A 22686-nucleotide genomic window follows, 5' to 3' on the forward strand; every position below is an offset into this window, starting at 1 on the left:
AATCCAACCTCTGTGAGAGGGTCCTCTGTCTCTGCCATTTTGGTGTGCCAGTGGGGTGTGCGCTAGGGTTCCCGAAGAGTCGGGCAGCAAATAATCCAACCCAGAAAGGCATCTTAAGTGGAAGACCAAGGTCAGTGTTGTCCTTGGTGGGGGTAAGGCCGCTGCTCAGACGTCCCCAGCCTGCCGTGTCTGGTGAGTTCCAGCAGTGGGGGCAGGTGCTTCTCAAGACCGGTTGCCCAAGGAAGGTGAGACCCATCTCAGTGGGAAGGACCACCTGACTACCTGTGGGCAGCGGGAGCTGGGTCCTCCTTCCTCATTCATGTGGGGCTGGGGGTGGTGGGTCTGGCAGACAGGGGGTCCCTGAGGTTCTGGCCCCAGCATCAGGCGTGGAGATGAGGGACTGAGCCTCCGGGGAGACGAGAAGAGTCCTGACAGCCTATTGGAGATAACACAGGTATGAAAGGTGTCTGCTCCGCTGCCGTCGAGAGGCGAGCACCTCTTCTTCCTAGGACCTTTACTCTTGTCGTTTTAATTTTCACCTTTCAATTTGGATGGAGTGTCTTAGCTTTTTGTGAGGACCAGCCTGTCTACTAAGTTCGTCTTCAAAGGAAGGTTTTTTCCACTGCATTTTTTTCTCTTTATAATTCTCTTGTGGTTTGGTTGCACCTTCTGTCTGTCTGCATCCCTGAACTTCTTCCCGAAGCACCCCGCCCCCAACCTTTCCCGTGACATTTCTGCTCCCGGCTGGAGTTTGGCCTCATGGCCGTTGCTGTGCTTTTAGAGTCCGTTCCTCCCTGCTCCCAATGTAAAAATGGATTTTTCAACTTTCAGATGTTAAACTTGGACCTTAATGAAATTGTCAGGCAGCTGGGTGAGATCAAGAAGCTACAGGTGTAGACAGATAACCCGGGGAATGCAAGAATTGGAAAGCAGTGCTAGGAAAGGGCTGCAACTGGTGTGTGTGTGTGTGTGTGTGTGTGTGTGAGAGAGAGAGAGAGAGAGAGAGAGAGAGAGAGAGAGAGAAAGTCAGTGCATGTGCAGGGGAGTGTGAATGTGTGTGCATATCCGAGTAGGTAAAAGTGTGGTGTGAGTTCAAGAATGTTGACATGAGCGCAGAGGTATGAATGCGAGTATCTGTGTAAGTGTGTGCAGGTACGTTTGTGGGAACATGTGAGTGTCCACATCTGCGAGTGTGTATACGAAGGGTGGAGTGCGTGCGTGCACGTGTGTGGTGGTTCTAAAGTAGTGAGGCTTGCCTGAAGCATAAGCAGTACAGGGGCTGGTCCTCCGTCCTTCCAGGGAAGGCACCTGCTGCGTGCCGTGGCTCCTGGCTTTGGAACTAGCCAGTGGTGTCCCCAGGAAGCTGGCCTGCCAGCAGTGAAGACGCCTCTCCAAATGGGTTTATGTTCTCCCCTGGTTTTCTCTCCCCACCATGTTCTTTGCTTTGTTAATGTGGCAAAAAATACAGGCTCGCTCTGTGTACAGTGAAGTTTACCTTCACATCAGGTTGCACACTAAAGCCTGAAGACACTAATTAAAAAAAAGAGTAGGAATTAGGTTTGTCTTAATCAGTTCTCTAGAAGGAAAGACCTGTAAGAATGTTTCAGGATTTTATCTAGCAATTTCTCTTGGGCTTAGGAAGTCTCATTTAGAAATATGGCTAACTTTTCCTATTTAGCAGGAAAGCTGTGACTTTCAGATACTGCTCCAGGCTCCGAACAGCAGTAACTGACAGAGCCATGACCCAGTGAGAAACCAAATTTAATTTCATTCCTCCCAGGGGATGTGACCAACCGGGATTGTCCTCCTTAATGCCGTATGGACAGCTCTCACCTTCTGTGACACAAGCTAACTTAACTTTCAGAGGCCGGCCAGAAGGGACACTTTGTTGAGCTGGCTATAGTTTTTAATCTGCTGGTACTCCATTGCCTCTCTCCAAACACGCTAATTTCTCGTTGTCTTTAGAAGGGGAGTAAATTATTGATGACCTTCTTTAGTGCTCATGATTCAAACCTGCACATTTGCATTTAAACTATTTTAGAACACAGTAGAAGTGGGTTTTTTCCGCCCCATCTGTGACAGGTTAAAATTAAGATGTAGGTTTGAAATACATATTATGAAAAATCATTAATGCATCCCCATATCCTGCATAATGGGACATCATTTGCTTATTGTCATCCCTATTGGGCAAAAGAACAATATCGAATTCATTTCTTTGCATCAGCTTCTGAATAATGTCTTTGCAAATATACAGTGAGTTGTTTAAACAGGATGCATTTGGGAAGCTGCCTCTGGGAGCGAGGAAAGCTGACAGCTTTCTAATCAATGAGGAGTTGGTAGAAGCAATAAGGAGAAAGATGTCAAACCCTTTCTCCCTTCCAGCCAATGGTGTATGCCTCTTTCTTGAAGCCTGTTCAGATCCCTTTCCTCTTCTACTTCCCCCAGGAAAGCGGGTATGTTTTTGGACGGGGGATGCTGCAGTTCTGGCCCAGGAGGGTGGGAAGGACACAGAGTGCGGCGGTCGGAGCCCAGTGTCCTTCCCTACACTTACAAGGAGTGTTACTGTTAGTGCTCTGCCTTGCTGGGAGCATGTCTGCCTGGCTACGTCACAATGACGTTTGATATAGGTCAAGTTGAAAACATTTGCCCCTAAGGAGAGGGCAGGGTCAGCACTTAAATAATTTGATCATTCGCAGCTCAGACATTACCCTGCTCTCTTGTCGAAGGAGGTTTTTTTGGGTGGGGGGAATTTGGTTTTTGCCACACAGAGAGTTGGGGCAAATTCTTCTTCTTCTTCTTCTTCTTCTTCTTCTTTTTTTTTTTTTTAAAGAAGTTTATTTTTTAAAAAAAGATTTATCTGTCAGAGAGTGCACACAAGCAGGAGGAGCAGCAGGTAGAGGGAGAAGCAGGCTTCCCACTGAGCGGGGAGCCTGATGTGGGGCTCCATCCCAGGACCCTGGGATCGGGACCTGAGTCAAAGGCAGATGCTTAAGTGACTGAGCCACCCAGGTGTCCCCAAGTCGGAGCAAATTTTAAGTAGGATGGGGGCACCTGGCTGGCTCAGTCAGTGTAGCGTGTGACTCTTGATCTCAGGGTTGTGGGTTTGAGCCCCACATTGGGTGTGGAGATTCCTCAAAAGTAAAATCTTAAAAAAATGTTTTTTAAGTAGGACGTGAAAATAGAAATACTTTTTGTTTGTTTGTATGTGAATTTGTAAGACTGCTGTAACACATCTTGATTGTAATGGCCTAATTCAGCAGAACTTTCTTATTCCTATACCAGCCTGATGTGGGTGCTTTTTAGCAGGTGACTCCCAGGTGGAGATTCAGGGACCCAGGTCCCTTATCTCTTTGCCATAATTGTTTCGGGGTTCCCAAGTTCACCTGCAGGTTGTCTCCATTTCCAACCTGTGTGTGTGTGTGTGTGTGTGTGTGTGTATGAGAGAGAAAATGAGTGTGTGAGAGTGGGTGTGTATGTCCGTGGGTGGGAGAGAGAGAATGTGTGTTTTATGGGTCAAGCCTGCATTGCTTTTGCTCACATCCTATTGGCTAAAACTCAAATGGCAACACCTTAAGTGCAGGGGAATCTGGGGAATATATTCTAGCGGTGTCTCCTAGAAGAGGCAGGTAGCGTGGAGGTCAGTGCCTCTCCAACTTGAGCTGCCTCAGATTCACCTGGAAGCAGAAAACAGTGCTTCCTGGGCTCCTCCCCCAGAGTTTCAGATGCAGCAGGTCTTGAGTGGGAATTTACATTTCAAACAAGCTCCCCGGTGATGTGGGTGCTGGTGGAGTAGGGACTTTAATTTGGAATAGTCCTGTCTGTGATGCATTTCCGTATCTGATTTATCCACGCTCCTTCTGAAAACCAGAGGTTGGTCCGTATCATCCCATTCTAAGGTGCGGGAGGGAAGGAGATGGGTAAGCGAGGCCAACTGCCTCGGCTGGGCTACTCAGAAGGTTAGAAATAATTATGAGAGGAAGATTTCTTAGAGGAATTGGAATTCTGGAAGACTGGGACCTGGGGCATCGGGCACCTTACGCTGTGGGAGGGAGCTTCCAGCTTGCTGGGTTGGCTCTGTTGGAACAGGAAGGTGGGGAGAATAAAGTACCTAAGCAAGTCTGGGAGAGGTGACTCAAGAGCCGCGGCTTGGAGAAAGGGACAAGGGAGGGCTGGCACGACAATCAAAGGGGGGTTTATGATTACTGGAGCGAACCAAGCCTTGCCCTTGCACTGTGAGTTTCTTTGGGTCTCAGGATATCTGTAAATTGGGAATGACCACGTCTAACCGTTGGGCTACTGTGAGGATGAATTAGATCAGAGGGTTGTAAGCTTTCTTGGTTCATGGCGCTTCCATGTGAAGAAATCCCTGTTTCATTTATTAACTGGTTAGCTCCAAACTACTTCATACATATTTATGTTTCAGCACCTTGGTATTTGAAAAAAATAATAATAAACAGGAATGGAAAAAAATCTATTTGTTTAAAGAATGCCAATTACTTATGGATGGGATGTATGCACCTGTGGGCCCTACGTGGCTTTTGAGCCTTGGAATCGTGTTGGGCATCACTGCCCTCTTGTCCTGTTCCACGATGATATTTGCTTCTTATCCCAGCACCGCTGGAAACCCTACTTTGCAAAAGCTACCATGTTGTTCCAAGGAACGTAGTGCGATCTAACATTAACCTGTGAAAACAACCTAAGTTAGTACGTGTACGGCATTTGACCAGTGTTGAGTATTGCCACTTACCTCTCAAAAACATAAACTATTTTTGGAGTGCCTCTGTGAGTTCACCGTAGTGACCAGGTGCTTTGGTGCCTGGCTTGGAACTGGAATTTGGTGGGTGGGGTTCCCCCCCCTTCATTGATTCATTGAACAAAAGTTCACTAAATATCAGTGAAATGTCTGGCACTGTACTGGGCACTGGGGGGAACATACTTCTGCTTCCAAAGGGTGTAGAGTCTAGTCGGTGTGGAATTAGAGGCTCCAGGTATAGACTCCCACTGGGGGTAGGCTGGAAAGGACGATTTCAAGGTGCTATGATGAGAGCTTGTGGGAGGAAGAGTTGAGTATCTGGAGGTTTCTCAAGTTGGTGGTCCTTGAGTTGGTCCCGAAGGCTGAGAAGTTAACATGGCAAGAAGGCAAAGAAACTGCCATCTAGGCAGAAAGAACAGCATTCTGGGAGGGTGTTTTTCAAACTGGGGAAGGACCCCCTCCTCCTCCCCTCAGTTACATTGTAGTTGATTTGTGACTAGTGTGTAGCTTGTATGTTCCATGTGTGTTGGGCAACATCCAGGCTGTTCAATGAGACTGACCCACCCATCGGGTGGTCGGATGTTGAAGCAAAGCCGAACTGCAAAGCTGTTGTAGACTGGAAACAATCTGTAGGCCACGCTTGGAGTAACTGTTCTAGACAGGGAGGAACGGCATGATCCATGGTCCTTTGGTGTGCGAGATGACTTGGGGACTCTGAGGGCGGAGAGGAAAGGCTGGTGTGAGTGGAACAGAAAGCAAGAAGGTGGAAAAACCAGCAGGGGCTGTTGTGTGCCTCTAGACTCCAGGAAGAACTTGTGTCTCAGACGAAGACCTTTTTTTCCTGGTAGAGAAGGGGAGGTTGTTGTGGTGACTTCCTAGGTGATAGGTTGAGCGTATAAACAGGCCAGATGTATAGCTACAAAGATCTGTTTGAGTGACTTAGGCAACTTGCAGTCCCTCTGCTTTTTACCTTGCAATGGCATCATGGCCTCCCAAAGCAGAGTGATTTCTTGGAGGACCTGCTGGTGTGTGCACCTAGTTCTCTGACAGGTGACCCCTGGAGCTCGGGCTCCTTAGGTTTACCCAGGCCACTGGCAGGAAGCTCAGGGCTCAGCTTGCTGTTCCCTGAGTATAAAATAGCCTCTCTTAGAGGCTTAGAAATGCCAGCTGTTCCTGTGAAGTCCTACAGAGTGTGTTACCTGAGGCTGTGTCCCAGTGCATCTGCTTGCCTTTTTTTTTGGGGGGGAGGGGTCATTTGGGGGTTTACGGTGGTATCCTGGGCACCAGGCAAGGTAGTGGGCATTGCACCCAATCCGGAATGGACTCAGCCCTTGCCTTGCCCAAGTGGCCCATTATAAGCACCATTCTGACCTAAGAACCCAGGACTCTCTCCGTGCTCATGGGCTGACTTCTCTGGGGCACCCGGGAGGGACTTTTGGTTTCCACCTTCTTGAGTTCAGAGCCGTGGCGTTGATTTAAGGATCGCTTTCCTCCTTTGCCATGAGGAGTGGGCTAAAGAAGGAAAAGTGATGCACTGTGGTTTCTCTGCGCAGGTACTTTGTGCTGGATTTTGAGGCTGGCATCCTGCAGTATTTTGTGAACGAGCAAAGCAAACACCAGAAGCCTCGGGGAGCCCTGTCTCTGTCTGGAGCCATAGTGTCCCTGAGCGATGAAGCCCCCCACATGCTGGTGGTGTACTCCGCTAACGGAGAGATGTATAAACTGAGAGGTATGTTCTCCTGCCAACTCTTCACGTGGGTCTCAGGTGCTGCACCCCTAGTTATCATGGGGATGGCTCTCTTTTGTGTGTGTGTGTGTGTGTGTGTGTGTGTGTGTGTGTGTGTGTGTTTTAATCACCTTTAACAGTTTGCTGTGTTCAAGAACTCTGTGGTAACACACAGACACTGCCTCTCTTAATGCCTGGGGTGGGGAGATGGAGCTGACATTAGGAAATGCCTTTCTTGAATAACTGCAGAATTAAGGACAGATGAAAGGGGAGTGACACTAAAGCCAGCTCAGCTCTTAGATTTCAGATTTTTCCTTTTAGCTCAGTGTATGTTTTCTTGGACTCTACAGTATGAGTCTTCACTACAGTCCCCTGTGGGGCTATGCTGTGAGGACAAAACAAGCCTTTCAAGGGTCAAGGCACCCCTCCCCGCCCCGAATTCCTCTAGAACCGTCTCTTAGCAAAGGGCCCTGTCACTTACATTGTATTTATTCTGGTATGATGTTAGAGTCTAGTGAGGAAGCCATCTGCCTGGGGTGGAGTTAATTTTTTTGTCTTGCTTTTTCCCCTTCTCTCTGCTTCTTGAAAACTGAAGCCTATAGGAAGCCCCTCATTAAGCTGTAACTGTAGGTCCTGCCACCCCTTAGGCACGTTTTTAGCAGGTTTTTAGCAATGCCAGGCCTGACTGTAGCAGTTTAATTGGATGGCTAGATCATTCTTCCATCATTGCATGATAGTTGCATTGCCAGGAAAATTGTCAGTTTTCTTCTAATGAATAACAAAAACAAAAATCCAAATGCCCATGTTGGTGTGTGCTTGCACATGCACGTGTAGACACACACACGCACACACACTGAGTCAGTGTTATTAAGGTCTGAGGAAGGGAAGAACTTGTATGTATTAAGTGTTGGGAGTTGGTTGAGAATCCTACCTTATATTTTTCTTTGTCCAGGTAGGGGCTCAGTACAAAGAACAGGCTCTTTCTCTCCTTAACCCCAAGGAACTGATGACGATAGGTTGACCTCTGCAAAGCCAGACCCAGGACCCAGCCTCCTTGCATCTGAGTCCAGTTTTCATGGTTCCACCTCCAAGCTTTACTGCCAAGAGATGGAATAAGCTAATGTTTCTTTATTATCTATACACAAGTCATATTTCAGAATCTATAAAACAATCCAGGAACCTATGAAATAAAAATGCCTACAGTTGAAAAAAGTTTTTCAGTTTCTGGAAACGTGGGAAGATTCATGTTCTCTTTGGAGATTCACGCAGTGTGTGTTCCAACTGGCTAGATTTATATGGTCCTTGCTTTCGTTTTGTTGTTTATTGCTTAATAAATTGTTAGAGCAGAAACCAAAGCAGGTGAAAAACTTAATGGCACTTCCCCCGACCTCCCCCCACCCCTCCCCCACCGCCTGTGGTTTATAAAATGACACAAACCCACACAAATGAAGAAAAATCCAACAAATAGGACAATTGATCCATCTCATTTTGCCTTTTAAGAGTTGATACTATTCTCAGGATTATTAAACCCCAGGGGTTTGTTGGTTGGTGTTTTTTTTTTTTTTTTTTTGGTTTTTTTTTGTTTTTTAAGGGTAGCTTTAATAGCAAATACAAAAGTTTTATCAGTGTGACATTATCGCAAGGGCTAAATTTAGCTTAAAGTTAGCAACTGCAGAAAAGGTGGGATAAATTTCGGCAGATATATGGCTGGTCCTTGGCTCATCCCCAGAGGATCTGGGTGTTGGTTTACTCAAGCACATCTCACTTACATGTAGAGTTGAATGAGTCTTGATGTCAGTAGTTGCACAGCTTCTGAGAGTGTTTTTGGTGCCATGAACTGGCAGTTCTTCACCTTTCCTAAAGGAAAAAGGCTCTAGTTTCTGCAGAATCCTTTGGAAGTCCAGTTCACCTGGGCTTAACTCTGGTCTACCCCTCCAGATTTGTTCACCCGAAAGTCCAAGCTGAAGTTGAGTTGTACTGACAAATGACTCCGAGGCCCATTTTTGTAAACAATTATAACTTCCAAGGGAATCTTTGTTTCCTGCCTAGTCAACATTCATGCAGTTAATGTTATATTAAACTATTTATGCAGTTAGTTATGCAGTGAAATTGATGACTTAGATTTTATTAGAACCTGTTATGTGTCCATGAGAGTTTAAGAAAATGATGTGATCTATTTGAGACGTGGGAGTGTAGATGGAAGATAATGACCATACACTTGGCCTGTATTTTAATGTCTCTTTGGGGGAAATTTGAGGACCTCTAAAGCAGCGTTTGGAATGTTGTTCTGTCCAATCATAACATGAGTCATTGAGGACACATATGAAAATAATTCAATTGAATGCTTATTTTGTAGATCCTGGTAAGTCCACAGTACAACGCTGGAAATGCCCAAAGGCTCTGAAAAACTATCCTCTGAGCCTCTTATTTGTCACACAGATAGAGGTACTTAAAAATAATCACGTTTTCCCTTCCCTGCTTTTTATTTTTATTGATGAGAGAGAGTGCAGGGAAGGGGGTAGATGGAGATGGAAAGGGAGAGAGACTCTAGCAGCCTCCCTGCTGAGCACAGGGCCCCATATGGGGCTCGATGTCAGTGTCCTGCTCCACTCAGGTGCCCCTCTGCTGCCTCTTTAAATAAGTAGAAATGATCAGGCACCCGAGTGGCTCAGTTGGTTAAGCAGCATCTTTGGCTCAGGTTGTGATCTCAGGGTTCTGGGATTGAGCCCTGCATTGGGGCTCCCTGCTCAGCGGGGAGCCTGCTTCTCCCTCTCCCTTTGTCTCCCAGCTTGTGCTCTCATTCGGTCTCTGTCAAATAAAAAAATCTTAAAAAAAAAAAAAAAAAAAAGAGAGAGAGAGAGCGAGAAATGACTTTTTTCAGAGGAGGTTAAAAAAAATGACAAAATTGTTCTTAGACATTTTGGAGTACATTTGTGATGTGGTTTAAGAGGGAATTTTCTGTTGATGTTAAGTGAAATTTCTTTTTTTTTTTTTTTGTCGTTTGTTTGCTGTGTGTTTGTTTTGGTGTAGGCACAGGCTGCTTAAGAATATTGTGATCTGCCTTCCTTATTCCCTTTGTTCTTTCCACCTCACTCCCTGGGCCCCCCCACCTGCTTAGGTGGGTGTAGAAGTAGGTTGGATACATTTTGGAACAATCTCTACAAGCGGTTTCTTCTCTATTTTAGCTGCAGATGCAAGGGAGAAACAGTTTTGGGTGACTCAGCTTCGAGCTTGTGCCAAATACCACATGGAAACGAGTTCTAAGGTAAGTAATCACCCTGGAGCAAGGAAGCATTGGAGTAATAATTTGGATTAGCTGCTCTTTAGCCCAATTAACCTGTTTCTTTGGGGAACCTATGTTTCATGCTATTTTTGAAGTTACCCACTCTACTGGAATTCATATTGTCCGGCTGCATTTAAATCTAAAACCAAGAGGAGAGTAGTAGGATTAGCTTGTAGTTAGAAGGAAGAGGCCTGCGGGCACCTCACTGGAACTGCTTCCAGGAAGACCCTTCTGTTGCTTTGCGCCTTGTCAGTTTCAGCAGCGGTTAATGTCTGTTGAGAAGCCTGAGTGCATGATTTTGCTGTGGCGGTAGGAGAGTCCGATTTCCTGTTCATGGAGACTCGTTGTCAGTATCCTTAAATAAAACCGAGACCCCACACTGACGAAGTATCCTGCAAGGAGCTTAAGCGTTCCAAGTATAGGAACATTCTCGGGTAATTTGGCATCCAAGTGTGAATTCGGGATTCGGTAGGAGGTCTTAGATCAGATACGCGGGAAACAGGAGGTAGGCATTTTCATGGATAATTTGGAGAATTTCCTAACATTAGAATATAGGAAATAATTGCAAAATAAATTTATTCAGGGCAATAAATATTTGTTGACCTCAACACTCAAAGGACTACCCCTTTTATATCACTAATTCCAATTTAGGCACGGTACCTGATTACAGTGTTTTTCCACATTCTGTGCATCCGAAAGAAAGACCCACATATGAAACTTCTGTAGATTTTAATCCGGTAGCCAGTCTGCTGTCTTGCCTAAGGCCATGGGAAATGTCTTGCTTACGTACACCTCCCTGTTCTGCCTCCAAGTACAACCTGAACTCATTTCTTCATAATGATTTTGTTCACTGTTAATTTTCTTTCTTTTAAGAGACCTCCTTTTCCTTGACTTGCTTACTGCTGTTTCGCTCTCACCCTTTTTGACATCCCCATGCAAAATCTGGGTTACCATAGGTAGGGCCCTATTTCTGGAGCTTTTTTTCTCTCTAGCTTGCTTTATTTTCTAGGAATTATGGTAGAAGTTCTGGACATTTCATCAGTATTTTATAAACTCTTAGGGGCAGTTGTATTTTTTTTACTTTTTATGTATCTTTTTCTTTTTTCGTAGAACAGAACAGGGGCACCTGGGTGGCTCAGTCGGTTGAGCGTGTGCCTTCAGCTCATGTCATGATCTCAGGGTTCTAGGACCAAGCCCTACGTTGGGCTCCCTGCTCACCGGGGAGCCTGCTTCTCTTTCCCTCGGCCTCTCTGCCGGCTTGTGCTTTCACTCTCTCTCTCAAATAAATAAAATCTTAAAAAACTCAACAGAAGGGCATAAAATAAAAAGGACAGATCCCCCTCTATTGCCTCGTATGCTCATTAGAGATAATTACACTTAATAGTTCTTGCACATCATTCAAGTAGATTTAGGCATGTGTTAGGATATATGTCTTATGTGTATTTGTGGTTTATACAAGGATGGGACTGTATCATGCATATAGTCCGTCCCGCCTTTTTTAAAGATAAAATAAGATCTTTAAAATAAATAAGATCTTTTAAAATAAAATTAAAAAGATCTTTAAAATAAGATCTTTTTGGAGATCTTATTAGGTATCTGGGATCTACTGTACTCTTTCTTAGGATGGATGGATGGTGTTCTAAGGAATGGATGTCTGCTTTGTTGAAATCCTCTACTGATGGACATTTAGGTTGTTAGACATAATGCTATAGCAAACATCTTCATCTATATATCTTTTTGTGCCTCTAGGTGTACACAGGAAACTACATTCAGTGGAATTGCTGGGTCATAGACTGTGTCTGCGCTGTTTTCCTAGACATTGCTAAATTGTCTTCTAAAAAGGTTGTCCTATGTTGTAGTGCTACCAGTTTTGTGTGTAAAGATGCATTTCCCCCTCTAATGGTGGCTCTTCTAACATTCCATTTTTAATAGTCTTATGGCTAAAAAAATTAATTAATCCCATCACTTCTAAAATGACTGTGGCTGAGTACATTTTCAAATATTGATCGCCACATGTATTTCTTTGATGTGATCTGTCCATTTTAATCCTTCACCCCTTTTTCTATTGAATTCTTTTTTTCCTCCTTGATTTGCATTTAACTAGATGTGAAATGAGCATTATTTGTCCTTTGCCTGTCATTTGTATTATAAATCTTTTCTCCTGCTAGGTCACCTGTATTTTGACTTGGGGTACATTTTTTGCTATGTAGGATAGTTAATTTTTGTGGTCAAATTTATGAATATTTTCATTTTTGGCATTTGGTAGTATATTATGCTTAGTAAAGGCTTCTTTGTTCTAAAATGATGAAAACGTTCTTTGGTGTTTTCCTCCAGTGAATTTGTACTTTAATTATCGTGTTTCAATCATTGGTTCATCTTGAATTTATTTTGGGTGTAAGAATCGAGGTCGGGAAGCCAGCTTGAAGTGCACTGATGGTTTAATGAATCCCTGGAGACCAGGAAAGGGAAAGATCTCTTCATGGTAGTAAGAGATAGGAAGGGAATTTAAAGATTCTCTGAAGGGGAATTTGATTTACTGATGTGTTCTCTGGGTAGTTTCGAGAATACAGATTAACCTGTTAATGCAGAACCCAAATAAATAATAATTTAGATGGCAGGGCCTGTAGGATTTGCTATTTGAGACTGGAAGTGAAATTGCTGACCATTGCTCATCTATAACAGAGCTCTTGTGATCCCCTAGGGAATCGTAATTTTTACATTGTGAACAGACCTGGTTGTTCAGCAGAGGCATTATGAAGTCCAGGTATGCTTAGGCAAAAGCAGTCTTGAAAATGAAGTTGGGCTTAACATTACTATAAACTGAATGTCCATTTAACTGTAGGATGGGTATTTACCTTGCATCAAGGTTATTAGGAATACATCCAGAAACTTCTCTTTGCTCTGTTCTTCCTCCTTCCCTCTCAGCAGGTCAGATCCCTCTCCAGCAGATTATAGAGAATAGCCTCCATGTGATTGCTTGGAAGTTTGTCTTTTAGAAACTTTTTTTTTTTTTTTTTTTTAATTTAAAATCAAGTGTTCCCTGCAACAAGTATGAGGCAGATGGAATGGTGCTATCATTCTGACTCCCCTTGGTGAGAACTGCAGGAGAACCATATTCATCGAACCTGCAGAGGGCTTCATGGAGGACCTGTCCACCAGTTCTGAAACCCAGACCTGTCCCAGTCAGTACCTGAGGAGGTTTTCCCCAGTCTCGAAGTGAAATGAGAAAAACCTTCCCTAAATGTGCCTGAAGTCAGCTTTAGTCAATATAAAGGATGGCTCTTTATTCAGAAATTATACTGCTTTGCTTTTTAAGGGTTAAAATACTCTTTTTATTGTAGAAGATAGAGTATTTATGGACTCATGGTTTATTGAGGTATAATTTACATAAAGTAAAATTCATTCCTTTTAAGTGTGATGTTTTTCGTGGCTGCATGCAGTCATGTAACCTTCACCACAAATATCATTCTGTCACCCCCAAAAGTTCCCTCTCTTCCCTGTTGTGGCACATCCCCTCCCCCTCAGCTCCAGGCAACCACCCATCCATTTTTTTATGTGTAGTTTTGCTTTTTTCTAGAATGTTATATGAACTGAATTATATAACCTTTCACATCAGACTTCTTTCACTTAGCGTAATGCTTCTGAATTTCACCTGTGCTGGTGTATCAGTAGTTGATTCTTTTTAAATTTTAGCTACTTTAGTGACTGTGTGGTACTTTTAGTTCTTAATATCTTTTTTCAAAAATCAAAAGTGATTACTAACCTCTAAATTCAAAAATTCTCAGGTTAAAAAGATTTCTAGATCCATTCCCAGATTTAAAAAAAAAAAAAAAGTACTGGTTTTTGAAACCTAAGGTTCTGGCTCTCTAGTCAAGCCCTATGGTTTCCATAGGTTTCCATATGGTAGGGAAGCTCCAGCTGGGAGGGCAATGGAGCCAAAGCTTGAGATCAGGTCTCTGATTTCCTGCTCTTACCTCACACATGTCAGCCAGGGCTGCTGTCTTACCTTCCGTGGGTGATGGAGCCCCTTTTTGGACAGTTGGTGCTTCGAGATGGACAGAAACTGCCAAAGACCAATAATCCCCTTTTCTTGACATCACCTGGGTTCATCCTGCAGCCTCTAGTTGTTATTCAAGGTGCCCCTGCAAGGGTGTGAGGTGAGTCTGCTAGGAAGATTAGAACACTGACTTTCTCTGAGAACACACAAAAACAAAACAAAACAAAACCTCTTATTTTTAATTCAGTATAAAAATTCAGGCAGCGTAAAGCCCTGATTGGAAAAGGGTTAAGAGAGAGCTGTTGGGAACTGTCCTCTTGAAAATTTACTAGTGTGTGACTTTGAAGGATCGAATGTAAGAGTGAGTGTCTAGTTTTCATTCAGTAGGTGGTGTTTCAAAACTCCTAGGATGGGGGCACAGTGGTGTTCTGGGGACTATGATAAGCACTGAGCATGGGAAAGGAACGGTTTGTTGACAGAAGTAATGATGTTTAATACCTTCTGTGTGAGTGACCATCACTCGGGATCATGCTACGCTTCACAGATGTCCTGTGAGGTAGGTAGTATTGTCCCCACGTTGACAGAAAGCTGAGGCCAACGGAACGTCAGTGGTAGGCTCAATGTCACGTAGCCATTAAGTGAGTGGATGGGGATGAGAGCTGGAGTTCTCCGTCCTCCCTCCTCTGGTTTCCTGGCTTGAGCCATGAGAAGGTTCCTGATGGTATTCTACTGCCATGAACTCTATATTTCATATGGCGGGGGGTGGGGGGACAGCTCGGAATAGGACACCTGTAATTTTTATGTACTCAATGGAACCCTTCTCCAGTCCTTTAAGTAGACTCTGATCCCTGAATTCTTCAGGGAGTTGCCTCCAAAGTAACATTGGCCTTTTGCAGTGATCTTTTTGTGATGTCATCTCATAATGGTAAGTACTTTTGGCAAGCCCCCACAAGCCTTGAATAAAAAGTGTCTTCTGATGGAGTACGTGTATGTCTCAGCTCAGGAATTCTGGTTTAGAAGAAATACTGTGGAGTGCACAGTGAGAGGTCCTACTTTAAAATCCCTGTTCTGCTGATGATGTATGGAGCAAACCTGCTCAGGTCACTTTTCCTCTTTCTGGTCCTCTGCCCTCATCTTTGAAAGGGTAACGTCTGTCTCCTGAGGTGGTCTTAAGGCACAAGAAAGGGAAAGCAGGTGAAAGCTAGTTGTCCACAGGAAGCCCTCCACGGAGTTATGGGCTCAGTAACTCGTGCTGATGTTTATTTAGTAAGCCTGCTGTCTGGAAGGCCAGCATCTCAGCTGCCCTTAATTCTTGGACAAAACCCTCAAGGAGAACAAGCATGCTTTTTCGTCCCTTTGTGGTTATGTGTCTGTTTTCAGACAGGCCCTGTGATTTGTAAGTAGCCATATCTGAGAACTCAGGGTCATTAAAAATCTGTGGAAGTCCATATATGGACGTAGGGAGCTGAGACACAAATAATGCTGTTTTCAAGGGACTTTGACCTGTGGGGAAAAGTAGGCTAGTGGGGACAGGAGCCAAGCTGATTAGAAAGCACTTAAGGACATTCAAATTTTGAAAATTTTAGTTTCATCGGCTTTTATTGTGACCGAGTGAGAGAAGTTTTTGAAGATTAAGCTTGATGGAAACTGTTGTTTTCAATATTTTTATTTTTTATTTTTAAAAAAATTTTCCCTCATCTTGGGGCTCCTGGGTGGCTCAGTTGGTTAAGCGTCTGCCTTTGGCTCAGGTCATGATCTCAGAGTCCTGACATCGAGGCCCATGTCCCAGCCTGCTTCTCCCACTCTGCCTCTGCTCCTCTCTTGCTTGTGTTCTCCCTCTCAAACAAGTAAATAAAATCTTAAAATTTTTTTCCTTATCCAGACATGGAAGGGTGGGTTCACTTGAGATGGGCAGGGGTGACTTGTGTTGTAAGTGAGCTCACGAGTCTGCTCTGATAATTGAGCATTAGTACCTTCTCTCCTGACTTTCAACCCTAAAGGATAATGTGTGACATGTGGTAGCAATTTATCACTTTTCCAGCGAGTACACTATAGTGAGAGATAGTGCGGTCGTTTAAAAGCTTAATGGAGCTTACAGCTTCCTCTTTCCGGCTCAGCTGGCTTCTCTCGGACTGCGCCCCATCCCTACCACAAACATACTCTTGTTATGAATTCACTGCTGACAATTGTGAGGTTCCCCCCGTCATAATGTAAGTAGCATCATTTAAAAAAATTATGAATGTTACCTATACTCAATAGAAAGCATTCAGAAGATAGGAAAAATCTAAAGAAAGGAAAAAAATGGCTCCCAATCCCAGTCCAGACCTAATCTCTGATGACACCATTTGGGTGGACATCCTTCTCCACACCTCTCTGTGGACAAATGGAAGTCACATGACTGCATTTGGAGGTTCCTCCTTCTAGCTCTTCACATGCACAGAAATCACAAATTTGTTTTTGTGGGTAGCTTAGCTTCCCCGTGAGGGTGGACTTGTGGGGTCAGGCTTTGGCCACAGGCCTATTCTCTCTTTTGGGGTTGTTTTATCTTTAAAAGGACTGTGTGAGTGTTTTGCTGTTTCTTAGAGCATTTCTGGGGTCTACGTTGTGTTTTACTTCTGGTGAGCAACGTGCCCTTCTGTCTTGGTCACTTCTCACCCCCATATTCCTTGTTCTGCTCTTGTTCAGTTCCAGAGGGGAAGTTGAGGAACTGAAGGTCCATCTCCATTGGTGTATTTACCCATCAAACAACATGGAAAATGTAGATTTTTTTTTTTTTTTTTAAATCTATGGGGACATTAGGTAAGAAAATGTTGAAATTGGATACTTTTGAAATCCTTAACACTAGACATTGTATTTGAAATCCTTTCTCTGGGTCAGGGCCTCAGACCTGACTTCATCTTTTTATTTACTCCTTTGGGGTCCAGAGATCCCACTCCTTCTGAATCCTCCCCTTCATCATGTGTCCACGTATACTGAGGAAGTCAGTAGGTCCCAGGGAATTTGTCTGTGGAGAGCATTTGAAGACAACTGCGGTGAGATCCGATTGGTGTGTGGTTAGGACTCCTGGTCCTTGGGAGGTAATTCTAAATTAAAATGCACATTTCAGGATACAGTCTTTTATGCATATTTGGTCATAGAGGAATATGATTGACTAATATGGGATTTTAAATTCATTATTAGTCTTAGGAGGTCTTGGATGAGCAGCAAAAGCTGCTGAGTTTCAAGGAGTGTATATATATATATAAATATTCATGCTGGAAGCAGCCCAGATCACAGGGTTTTTTTTTTTGTTTGTTTTGTTTTTGTTTTTTTTTTTGTTTGTTTGTTTTTTGTTTTTTGTTTTTTTGCTATCCCCTAAAATGGTAGTTGGTGTACTAACTTGTGGTATTAGAGATCAGTCTCCTCTGGTGTCTGGGGGGTGGATATCCTCTTCTGAAGGTAATGCCGAGTAAGGGCCTGCCCATGTTTTTGCACAAGTTACAGCTTCCCCAGACAGTGGACACTGGTCACCTGTGATAATAGTTCCTGACTCCCTTCCTCTGCTTTTGCCATGACTCCCCAGTGATCTAGAGGTTCAGTTGGGTTTGATGGGACTCCGGACAATGAGAAAGGAGACGAGAGAGTGATGGGCTGGCCTGGCAAAGAGGCTGGTGCTGGGCTGGTGAGAGCATGGTCCGTGGGTGCCTTCTGTCCCAAGGGCGGTGTGCTTTGGGTCAAGAAGCCCTGCTGGTGACTCTGCCCCCCTCGCAGGTTGCCGGGTACAGAGAACCCCGCCTTGGGGATGTTCGGAGACCTACTCTGGGGTGGCCTGGGGGATGTGTGGACTACTTCTGGGGAATCAGAAGGCTTGTCTGTTGAGGGGAGGTGTGAGAGGGGAATTCTAACTGAATGTTAAATCCATGGGCCAGTGTAAAGGGGGAGAAGATTTGGAGCCACTGTGTAATGGTTTCTCCTGGCACTCTAGGTTTCTGAAGGCAGAAGCTTTTAACTTCCCTGACTCTCTGCCATGCTGGGGTGTGAGCCAGAGGGCTTGGGCGAAGTGCTTTCATGTCTTGGTTAGGGATGTATCATAACAGGAAGCACCTGCTTGCCGAGACGAACCCAGGGACAGCTGTAGAATCTGACCCCCTGTGGCCACAAGAGACATCAGATGCCATCGAGTCCAGCATCCTGGCCCCACCTCCTCTCACTATTTCAGCAAAAATGCTACCCAAATATTCAAATAATGAGGTCATATGGGTTGTTTGTCCTCAAAACAATAGCCAATTTTAGTCACTCAGAGAAGTGACTGAAGAACTCACTGATAAAATGCTGAGAATCTTGGGGTGTAGTCTGACAAATGACATTGGTTTGGAGCCTCTGAGAACATTTTACAATAACTTGGAAGTAATAGAATGATTAGAAAGTGGGAAGAGATTCCAAACTCCCTTTGTTCCACTTGTCTAACAAACAATAGAGGTAAGAAATAAGGACAAAAGGTAGGTTCTAAAACTGCTGTCTTAATATGGAGGCCTCTGGCCTCATGAGGGTTTTTAAATTTAAATTACAGTTGACCCTTGAACAATGCAGGGGTTGGGGTGCTATCCAGCCCTCCTTCCCCATAGTCAAAAAATACACTTACAACTTTTGACTCTCCTAAAACTTTACTGATAGCCTGTTGACAAGCGTTATCTACAAGGTAAACTATTGACTAACACATTTTCATGTTATTTGTGTTATAGACTGTATTCTCACCGTAAAGTAAGCTAGAAAAAAGAAAATGTTAAAATCGTAAGGATGAGAAAATATAGCACTGTACTGTATTGAGAAAGATCTACATGTAAGTGGACCCCTGCTCAGTTCAAACCCATGTGGTTCAAGGGTCCACTGTAACCGAAATTAAATTTTCAAAGTTGAGTTCCTTAGTTGCACTTAGCTCAGTGGTCACATCTGGCTGATGGCTGCCATATTGGACAGCACAGATAGAGAACATTTCCATCATCACAGAAAGTTCTGATGGTTTCTGAGGAGGGAACTTACAGTGTCTAGCTTAATCTCTTCTTGTGCTATGGACTTCTTATTTTTATTTTTTAAATTTTTTATCTAAAAAGTATGATTGGTGTCTCCCCCGATCCCCCAAACCTCTGTGCTTCCCTGCTTGTGCTTCCTCTCAGGAGTTCTGGTCTCCTCCATGCCCTTGACATCAAACATCTTGATCACTCACTTCTCCAGTTACGTTGTCTTTGCATCAGGAACATCCATCTTCCTGGTGTGAAGGCAGGATCCTGGGTTCTCTTGATGGCAGATTCTCTACGTGCTCCCCCCACTGCAGTTGTTTAAGAACTTCTAGTATGCGCTTTTGTGAGGAGCAGAGGAGGGAGGGAAGGTTGCTGACGATGCCACCCCCTGGTTCCAGCAACCTTCAATAGCAGCCTACTTCCTGAGACAAGGTCCCGAACTTTACCTTGCCATTGGATGCCCACCACATGTCAGGTGCTATATCTTTCCCTCTACCTCATGAGCTCAGTGTTGTAGAAAAGCAGGTCCCCAGCACAGTGTGTATCATCACACTTCCTTGCCTTTGTTCATGTGGTTTCCTCTGCTGGGATGGGTCCTCTTCTCCATTCTTCATGTGACAAATACCCATGTGGTCTTCAAGGCTGATATGCTTCTGGGATGCCTTCCTGACCTTCCTGGTCAGAGTGGATCTTCTCTCTTCTGTGTTCCTGTTTGTACCAGTACTCACTTGTAAGCACATCCCTTCTCCCAAGGGTGTGTGTATGTGAGTGAGTGTGTGCATGCATCCTCAGGATTGACGGTGTGTCCTTAAGATCCCAGACTGCAGGGAAGTCTTAGCTGTATCTTACCTGACGTGATGGTGGTGGTCAAACACTTCATACATTATATTTACTTTTATTTCTTATTATTTTTTTAAAATTTATTCACTTGAGAGAGAGAGAGAGGGAGAGGGAGAAGCAGACTTGCCGTTGAGCTGGGAGCCTGACATGGGGCTGGATCCCAGGACCTGGAGATTATGAGCTGAAGGCAGATGCTTAACCAACTGAGCCACCCAGGCGCCCCACGTTGTACATTTTAAATGTCAACCCTACTTCCTCCTCCCTCACTCCATTAGGGACAGTGTTAGTAGTGGTGGTGATGTAGGGTTGGATTTGGGTTCCTTAAAAAATGATATCCAAATTGTCGTAGTTTCCTAAAATTCTGTATTTTAGATCAGATGTTTGAGGATTTTTTTAATGTAAGAAAGCTATTAGTGTGTGGCAGTTGAAAATCAATCTAGCATAACATTCAAGCTAAGTTCTTTCTTTAAGAGAGAAGAATTCTTTAAGAGAGAAGAAAATAATAATAAGGAACATGTTTTTGAGAAAGGAAAATAATAAATGGCATCTATCAACACATTTCTATGTGGAAAGTACTGTGGGAATAACTTTTCTTGGATTATCGCTTTTTTAAAAGACTTATTTATTTATTAGTGAGGGGGTGTGGAGAGGGAGAAAGAATCTCAAGCAGACTCCCTGTTGAGTGCGGAGCCTGATGGACGGCTCAATCCCATGACCCTGAGATCATGACCTGAGCCAAAATCAAGAGTCAGATGCTCAACTGATTGAGCCACTTAGGCACCCCTTCTTGGATTATCTTATGTATTTCTTACAACAGTCCTATGAGGTAGCTACTACTATTACTACATTTTATAGGCAAGGACACTAAGGCATAGGGAAGGTAAGTAGTATACCTGCCCAAGTTCACACAGCTAGCAGATGCTTGCCTTTTTTTTCTTTATTTTTTTTCAAAAAATTTGAGATCCAATTCACATACCAATAAATTACCTTTTTTTAAAGTGTACAATTCAGTGGTTTTAGGTGTATTTATAAAGTTGTATAACCATCACTGCTAATTCATTCCAGAATATTTTATCACCCCCAAAAGAAAGCCTGTTTCCATTAGCAGTCATTCCTCATTGCCCACCCACCACCATCTCTCCCCAGCCTCTGGCAAACCACTAGCCACTTTCTCCAAGAATTTGCCTATTCTGGACATTCCATGTAAATGGAATCCTATACTATGGCCTTCTGTGTCTGGCTTATTTCACTCCGCAAATTGTTTTCAACGTTCCTTCATGTTGTAGCTCCAATCAATATGCCATTCCTTTTTTATGGCCGAATAATATTCCATTATATGGACATTATATGGATTCCATTATATGGATTTTTCAGTCCATTCATTTATTAATTGATAGATATCTGGCTCGCTTTCACTTTTTGACTGTTATGAAAAATGTATAACACTTGTGTACAAGTTTTTGTGAGAATATCTGTTCTCCGATCTTTTGGGTATATGCCTAAAAATATCTGCTAGGTCATACGGTAACTCCATTTAACTTTTTGAGATGAGCCAAACTGTTTTCCAAAGCAGCTCTACCATTTTCCATTTCTACTGGCAGTGTATGAGGATTCTGATTTTATTGCATTCTTGTCAATACTATAATATTGTCTGTTTTTTCTGTGATGGCCATGCTGGTGGGTATGAAGTCATATCTCACTGTGATTTTTTTTTTTTTTTAAGATTTTATTTATTTATTTGTCAGAGAGGATGCACAAGCAGGCAGAGTGGCAGGCAGAGGCAGAGGCACAGAGAGAAGCAGGCTCCCTGCTAAGCAAGGAGCCCGATGCAGGACTCCATCCCAGGATCCTGAGACCGTGACCTGAGCCGAAGGCAGTGGCTTAACCCACTGAGCCACTTAGGCGTCCCTCACTGTGATTTTGATTTGTGTTTTTCTGAATGACTAATGATGTTGAACATCTCTTCATGTACTTCTTGGCCATTTATATATCATCTTTGGAGAAATGTCCACTTAAATCCTTTGTCACTTTTTATTTTATTTTATTTTTTGTCACTTTTTATTTTTAATAATTATTTTTAATTGCTGAGGTTAACAGCTTTTTTAAAAATTTGTTTAAATTTATTAAATTTATTTTTTTTTAAATTTATTTGAGAGTGAGAGAGAGAGCGCGCATGAATTGGGGGGAGGGCAGAGAGAGAAAGGGAGAGAGAATCTCAAGCAGACTCCCTTCTGAGCATGGAGCCCAACATTGGGCTCGATCCCATGACCCTAAGATCATGACCTAAACTGAAATCAATTAACCGACTGAGCCATCCAGATGCCCCAACATTCTTTGTATGTTCTGGACACTAGACCCTTACCAGATACAGGATTTTCATGTATTTTCTCCCATTCTATGGCTTGTCTTCACTTTTCTCCTCTTTTTTGACTTAACTACAGTCTTTTAGAACAAGTGGAGCTTCTGGTATTGTGGATGGAGTAAGGAATTGGATTCAAAGGACTTGTTTTTGGCTATCCAGGATATTTACAAGCGATTAACTAGTCTTATAGTCTCAGGTAACCTAATATCTCTTAGCCTCAGTTTCCATGTCTATAAATTGGTTAAAATAATGGCATCAACCACACAACGTAGTCTTTAGAGTTAAATGACATTAAGCATGTCACAAATATCAGTTCTTTCTATAACATGAATTCATCCAGCCCTGCTATATCTCTGACCGGTAACCCTTTTTGAGTTAGGTTGCACCTGAAGATGGACCTGGGGGAGTATTTAAGACCCTCCCCTAAAACCAAATTATAATAACTCTCCCCTGCAAAGGTTTGCTAGATGCTCAAATGATCATACTTTCTGTGCATCAGAAAGCTCTGGTAGAATCCAGACTTAGCCAGTTTGGCTTTGTTGATACTGTGTGGTGAGGGGCTCTGATCGTACTTTCTGTGAGGCTGTGGGGTGGACCATATTGGGTTCAAAGCTAGCCCTGTAGTGCCACTGGGATCAAGGCTCTCTCCGTGCCCCATATATGAACGGAGCTAATAATCGTTTGTAGGAAGATGGGATTGTGGGTTGTGGGTAGGATTAAATGAGATC

The 22686-nt window shown here is 43.5% G+C and overlaps 1 protein-coding gene across 2 annotated transcripts in view; it reads left to right on the forward strand.

Annotated features, from left to right (window-relative positions):
- Positions 1-22686, forward strand: part of LOC111159097 (oxysterol binding protein like 10) — a 305114-nt gene that overhangs the window by 104129 nt on the left and 178299 nt on the right. For both annotated transcript variants that reach the window (XM_022521495.1, XM_022521496.1), the window contains exons 2-3: positions 6307-6482; positions 9665-9744. In XM_022521495.1, the coding sequence (XP_022377203.1) occupies positions 6307-6482; positions 9665-9744 (256 nt within the window). The remainder of the gene's footprint in view (positions 1-6306; positions 6483-9664; positions 9745-22686) is intronic.

The sequence above is a fragment of the Enhydra lutris genome, unplaced genomic scaffold, assembly GCF_002288905.1.
Source record: "Enhydra lutris kenyoni isolate GAN:26980312 unplaced genomic scaffold, ASM228890v2 scaffoldscaffold66, whole genome shotgun sequence".
NCBI lineage: Eukaryota > Metazoa > Chordata > Mammalia > Carnivora > Mustelidae > Enhydra > Enhydra lutris.